General features: G+C 45.3%; 1 protein-coding gene across 4 annotated transcripts in view; it reads right to left on the bottom strand.

Annotated features, from left to right (window-relative positions):
- SMARCD1 (SWI/SNF related, matrix associated, actin dependent regulator of chromatin, subfamily d, member 1) overlaps positions 1-6,798 on the bottom strand; it is a 13,404-nt gene extending 6,606 nt beyond the window's left edge. For 2 of the 4 annotated variants that reach the window (XR_551249.1, XR_551250.1), the window contains exons 1-9: positions 6,687-6,765; positions 5,867-6,054; positions 5,554-5,596; positions 5,337-5,459; positions 4,558-4,680; positions 3,334-3,450; positions 1,761-1,862; positions 1,322-1,483; positions 1,133-1,230 (exon numbers count right to left, since the gene is read on the bottom strand). Coding sequence is in view for 2 of the 4 variants with exons in the window: in XM_008583033.1 (XP_008581255.1) it covers positions 1,133-1,230; positions 1,322-1,483; positions 1,761-1,862; positions 3,334-3,450; positions 4,558-4,680; positions 5,337-5,459; positions 5,554-5,596; positions 5,867-6,054; positions 6,687-6,746 (1,016 nt within the window). In the remaining 2 variants the exon portion in view is untranslated. Of the gene's footprint in view, positions 1-1,132; positions 1,231-1,321; positions 1,484-1,760; positions 1,863-3,333; positions 3,451-4,557; positions 4,681-5,336; positions 5,460-5,553; positions 5,597-5,866; positions 6,055-6,686 lie in introns of all 4 variants that reach the window. The other 2 variants (XM_008583033.1, XM_008583026.1) reach the window with 2 other exon arrangements.
- Positions 6,799-6,807: the final 9 nt, after the last annotated feature.

Below are 6,807 nucleotides of genomic sequence, written 5' to 3'. Positions count from 1 at the left end.
GGGTTGCTATCCCGTTTCCGGTCCACGGTCCAGTACGGGGGCAACACTGAGGGTTGCGATCCGTTGCCGGACACGGAAAAAGACAAAAAAAATAAATAAATAAATAAAATAAAAAAATAAAAACACTTCTAGCTTTAATACATACCGAGAAGAGCTTGTGGATTGCAGAATAGTTTAACAAGAGAAAAATGAACATAAACAGAAATGGAAATATGACACACAAGGTAAAACAAAGAAAATCTGACTGGTGCACTTTCCAAGGCACTGGGTTCTCCAGTGGAGGAAAGGAAAGGCGTGCTAACCAAGTGTCTGCTATGTGTAAAATAAAAATAAATAAATAAATAAAAAGTGGCCTAACCTTAAGCACAAAAATACAGGACAGACTAGCTTTTACTGACCCAATTTATAGGGGGCAGGAGTTACTATTGGGTAAGTGATGGTTCAGGGTCTAAGGAATGAAGGCCTTTACTGGAATTAATATGGAGTAAAGGAAGGAAGGCAAAGAGCCTGTATCCAACTATAGCGACATGCTGCTTTGAGAGAGAAGCATCTTTTTTCACTTCTTATCTGCCTAGAGATGCCTTACTTTGAACAAAAAAAGTGAACAGAAGTAATGGAATTGGAGTCTCAGACTGGCATGCCCTACCTTCCACAGAAAAGATGGCTGCTGACCCCTCCCATCAGTGATAAGCTGGTAAATGTTTAACAACTCTTCCTCCAAGAGGGGGCAAAGGGGAAGAACCTGATTCGTAGCATTTGCTGATTTCTGTGGTTTAAATATTCCCAACATGGCTGATTTCAAGCTACCAACATTACATCATTGATCATGGAGTTGGGAAGAGAACTGCATATATCATTACGCAATATTTCTACCACACAGACACAACAGACATAAATAACCTTGAGAGCACAAATATTAGTAAAATGTCATAAAATAATTAGGAAAAGTTTTGAGTATATATTACCCTCATTTTGAAAATAATATATTTAATTATAAGTTTATATAATTTAATTTTAAATAACAGCTGTGTTTATAACCTGATAGCAAAATTCCTGAAAATTTGACAAATGGCTCATGCAAGCTGATACAAGCCAGCTCCAGCACACCACTGCCTCCCATACGCAGGCTTACCTGATAACATGATTAATAATGATGGGTTCTGGTGGCATAAGCAAGGCATGGAGCCGCTGGGGGATCTCTGAAAACTTCATACGCTGAGACTCAAAGATCTGTGGAGAGGAGGAAAGGCAGCTAGAAGTTGGCATTCAGTATAACTAGTGTTCTAGTGGACTCTAACAAAAGAATGGGTCCTTTACTTACTTGCTGGAGGTACTTGTCACAGATGACAAACTCCCGCTCATGAGGGTCCTGGAGCTTATGTGTCTTAATATATTGCCACAGTGCTTGTATGATCACTGGACGAGTCTGGGTGTGGATGCCCAAGAGCCGAGCTAGGCGAGGGTCTAATTTAAACTGGGGAGGCTGCAGAGAACCAAAGAATATAAGGGATGAAGCTAGTGAGCTGGGTCTATGTGCATTTGGGGGTGCTTAGTGTGGCAATAAATTCAAGCTATTCAATGAACATTAACACAGTGTTTTCTCTGAGGCAGGAAAATACTAGGAGAGACTGAGATGGCTAAGACTCTAACCCTGTACTAAAGTAGTAAATTATTGACAACTAGACTTAAACCCTTAAAAATCAGACTGCTGATGGGATGTGGCTGTGAAAGCTGGCCCTCCTCACACCACCACAGAATACCTGGTAATCCAGCATCAGTAGGACAGTACACCGTACATTCACGTCTCCTGGCCGCTTCACCTGGAAGCCATCAGTCTCCTGGGTAGTGGCGGTCCTGTGCCACTACAGAGAGGAAGATGTCAGGGGGTGCTCTCCCAGAGGAAGAGCTGGAGTGGGAGGGAAGAGCTTCTGTAATGACTGAATATTCAACTTTGATTACTGAGGCTACTGGAGAAAAGTAATAGCAACGAGTCATCTTTAAAAACTGCACATGGCTTGGGAATATTGTATGTGTGTGAGTAGATTAACCACTTAATTCTGACTGTTTGGGGTGGCATTTTTTTTTTTTTTTTTTTTGTGGCTGGCTGGTAAGGGGTTCTGAACTAGTAACCTTGGGGTTATAAGGCTGCGCTCTAACCAACTAAGCTAACCAGCCAGCCAGCGTTGCACTTAAATTAGCCTGAATTTCCAGTGATAATTTTATCCACAAAATGGATAATAAACATGTCAACAGTAATGTAACGTAGCTATCATTTATTGAGTACTTATTATGTGTGAAAGTATTCTAAAACATTTATCTGGATTATCTAATTCAATTCTCAAACATACATACAAGATAGGCATGATTATATCTATTTTACACATGAGAAAACTAAGGCTTAAAAAAAAGAACTAACTTGCCTAGGTAAGACAGCCAATATGCGGTGGGGCCACAATTTCAGCTCTACTGTGTCTGATTCTACAGTCCACATTCTTATCCAATATACACTACTGCTATAAAATTAAGTTAAATATATTTACAAATTTCTATTGATTCTATGACTTACTTCCCTTATTAGATGGTAAAGACCTTCCCATGTCTCTTAGTGGTTGAGGTTAAGGGGCTGCAGCTACACTGGCAAAGAAAGGATCAAGTTAAGTTCACTTGGAGTGCCGGACTGTCACTCTGGTTTTGACTGTATCCCAAAGAATACTGTTGCTAACATGATCTTCAGAACGCTGTGCAATCAGGCACTATAATAAAGGATTTTTGGTGATTTAGAATGTGAATTTAAAATGAACAAGGACCAAAAGGAAGTCCCAGGTCTATAAAGATAACCTTGGCAAATACTGGTAATTCAATTAGTCAATCCCTTTAACTACAGCAACTGCTACCAGAAAAAAGGATGAATGGTGTGTGGATAACTACATCTCACCATTATTAACAAAAAAGATGCAGAAATGGCCTGGCATAATACAAGAGGCCTCCACTAGAATTTCCCTTGAAAGTGTGGTAGCAATCAGGATAGTAACATTAAAAAGGTAGGGTAAAGGCTGGCCCGTGGCTCACTCGGGAGAGTGCGGTGCTGATAACACCAAGGCCATGGGTTCAGATCCTTTAAAAAAAAAAAGGTAGGATAAATTAGATTATAAGTGCTCTTGGGTCCAACCTAGTGCCACCTGGAGGTTAATGTGCAAACTGCAATGGTGATACTGCACATCTGGGTTAACCCTTTCTTTTACACCTCCCCCCCTCCCTAGACATTAAATTTTATCTCCCAAGTCCTTCATCCTCCAGTCATAGAATCAAAGCCTAGAAAACAGAACTACTCACTTCTACCAGATGGTTGTCTGGCCCATACAGGTCTTTGTCCAGTTCGATCACCAAGGACTTAAAAAAGGAAGAGAACTTCCTCTTTTGTTTGGTAGCATCATATTTGGACAAGGCTGACTAGAGGAGAGAGAAGAAAGGTAATGTTAGGAAAGGCAAGAAGAAATTCCCCAAGACAAAATCCTATGAAAAAGGAACCCACAACAGCAATGGGAAAAAAATTCAAAAATGTCTTCTGAATATCTCTTAGGAGTTGTCAAGGTAGGCATCTGTGGGTATTAAACCAGTCATGGTAGCCACAGAATCCTGAAAAAGCAGTCTATCCCATTACCAGCCAGCCACAAAAAAAACAGCAGTGGTCTATAACACACACAGGGTCCCTGACTTACCCACCTCATCTCCCCAAGGGAAATGAGGCAATTTAAGCCAAACCGTTGCACATAACAAAGCAAGTTTGAAAGAAAAGTCTGATTCTAGTGGGAAAATGAATCACAGGCAATAGCAGCCAGAACAAAAACAGCTTTATCCGGATGGAATGACACTGCCAGCAAATGGAGTGGACCTATATAGACAAGAAGGAGGCTCTGACACTGAGCCCTAGTTCCCCTGCAAAAATACATTCAAATTAACTTGCCTGTGATCAGCTAAAAATAGAGCCAGAGAATGTAAGGGAATGAGAGAAAGGTGAGCTTCCCCAAGTAACTGTTGGGGTGGGAAGTTTGGGGGCTATCACCTGTCAGCTGATGCTCCCCACAAAGCAACAAAGAGCCTGTCAGAGAAATCTATCCTACTTAAACTGTGGGGTATCTCCAAAGAAAGTTGGGAAGATGGAGATGCCACAGTAGGAATCAAGGACCTTAAGGACTCAAAGAGGAAACAAGGCCTCAAATGCTAAGTGCAAACTCACTTGATTACAAAAAAAAACCCAAAAACGAAATAATCTGCAGATACTGCTAAGTCCAATAGCCAGCAGCACCAGGAGGAAGGTAAACAACAAATGAGATTCCAGGACAATAAGGTTCTCAGTATGATACCAGTGAAGGTCAAAGCTGTGGGAGCCAAACACAAAGGACCATTGTCTTTCAGTGTAGGGAACACAGCGTCCCTCACCCTACTGCTCCCAACAAGGGCCATGAGCACCAGTCAGGCTTCCTGCTGACCAGACAACACTGCTCATTCCCAGCAGCTCCCACCCTAGACACCGACCATGGTGGACCCTGAACTCACATCCTCCAGGAGCCGTCCTTCTACCCGAAGCTCCCAGGAAGCCACCGTCCCTTCCCCATCCTCGGCATCTGACTTAGCCGGATTGAAAGTGTTAGAAATGAAAATTCGCAGCTTCCGTTTTTGCTGAGAAAGGCAGAAACAGGAATGATGGCGGGACTTCAGTGGTTTGATGTTAAAGACAAGGGTCTCCCCAAACCCCCAAATTACTCTTAACAGATTGGTTTACTGTCTACCCAGTTCTTTGCGTGGGTGAATAAAGATTCCATTTAAAAGAGGACTCCAGGGGCCGGCCCTGTGGCTCACTCGGGAGAGTGCGGTGCTGATAACACCAAGGCCAAGGGTTCGGATCCCACATAGGGATGGCCGGTTAGCTCACTGGGTGAGCATGGTGCTGACAACACCAAGTCAAGGATTAAGATCCCCTTACCGGTCATCTTTTGAAAAAAAAAAGAGGACTCCAGGCCGTTGGCCTGAGTAAAGTGCATACACTGGAATGCCAGGTAGACAGTCATGCAAGGTGCCAGATTCCCAAGGTAGCAGAGTATTTACAGCAAATACATGGACAGGCTATATTTCCGGTGCAAGAGACATCAAAAGCCTCTCCCTCTGTGCTGTTCTGTTCTTATCCTAATGTAATTCTGTCTGTAGGCAGAAGAAGGGAGAGATGCGATTTAAATGCCAAGGAGAGCTGTGCTGCGCCTTTGATTTCTCATCCTAAACCTGCTGAAGGTTCATGAGTCCTCTCCTTTGGCTCTCTGCCTAGTGCTTTTCTGTGTTACCTTGATGGGACGTTTCAAGGCCTCCTGGATATCTAGTCGTTTCCTCATGATAGTCTGGTCCAGTTTCCTTTCAAAGGCCAAGAGATCCATATAGGCCTGGGATTCTGGTACCAGTTCACGAATCTTAGGAAAAGAAAGATATAATTGGTTTCTTGAGCTGACCATCTCTATTCTCAAACTCACCACACCTTCAACAAGTCCTACAGCCTGGACTCACCCTTTGAGGTAGAATTTTGTCAGCCATCTTCTTTTTCTTTGCACTGTTTAGAATAAATACTGTTATCAGGTTGGGCTGGAACTAGTCAGAAGATACATTGTAAGCATGTCCATCAACAGTAAAGTGAAGGGACTGCAAAGCTCTCAAACCAAAAACCCCCCTCCCCACCACCACCAGGTGGCATTCTCCAGGTGAGTCCCCAGGCATCATCTGCCGACACAGCACCACCAGTTCTCGGTTCAGGTACTCCCACCACCTATGTCCTCACAGACCTCCACCCTCCCTCCCTCCCTAGGCCCCAGAGTCATCTTACTTGTGGTTTCGATTTTGGACCGCCTGCTGTTGGACCTGCTGGATCTGCTGAGGCGCAGGTCTCTTGCGGGACTGGTCCATCCCTGACTGGGTCAGGCCAGGTCGCACTGAAGGGCTCCCCCCATAGCCAGGAGGTCCCATGGAAGGTCCCTGAGGTGTCATTCGGCTGCCTGGCAGCATACCTGGTCTCTACAGAGGGCAGAAGACCCAGAGATGTCACGGCTTCCCCTCCTAGCCCCAATAAGAAAGGGAAAGTGGGGGGACACCTGAGTTCTTTGAGTGAAACAAGGCTGGGGTGCGGGGTGGAAGACAATGAGAGGAAAGCCCTTCTGCCTCCTTGAAATGTAGGTAACTAGAGCTTTCTCTTCTCTAGTAGTGATTCCATAGAAAAACAGCGCCCAAAAGCTAAGAGACAGCCAAATATACTCAAATTCTTCCAGTCTATTTTGTATTTGACATATCGGACATCTCTAGCCCCACATTTATTCTGCCAGCAACTATCTCCTCAGAAGCTGACTTCAATTTGCCAGCTACAATTTGCGGTGTTTCTCTGAGCACTGGAGCTGCCCAAATCCTTTAGGACTCCTGGTCTCATATGCCCATCCCTGGCCCCACTTCACCCACCCTGGTTCCATACCGACTCCTCAGGGAAACAATACCCCTAGGAGCAGGTGGGGATGCTAACTGCCTGCCCCCGCCCCCACCCAGGGCCCGAATCCCTCCCAGGGAAGTCCCTCCCACTTCTCCCCTATGTCTGTCACTACCCGGCCCCTGCTCGGCCCCGCCCCCGGTCCGAGCGCCCCTCCTTCTGCCCCACTCACCGGATAGGCCGCTCCGGGCATAGGGGAGCGGTATAGCCCTTGACCCGGCGCCGGGCCCATTCGCACGGGAGGCCCCGGAGTTCCACCCGGGCCCAAAGCAGCCGCCGCGCCCGCCCCCCCC

Source organism: Galeopterus variegatus, unplaced genomic scaffold (assembly GCF_000696425.1).
Source record: "Galeopterus variegatus unplaced genomic scaffold, G_variegatus-3.0.2 Scaffold95, whole genome shotgun sequence".
In the NCBI taxonomy this organism is placed as follows: domain Eukaryota; kingdom Metazoa; phylum Chordata; class Mammalia; order Dermoptera; family Cynocephalidae; genus Galeopterus; species Galeopterus variegatus.
Note: the sequence above shows the minus strand (reverse complement) of the source record. Positions and strands in the feature narration are given on the sequence as shown.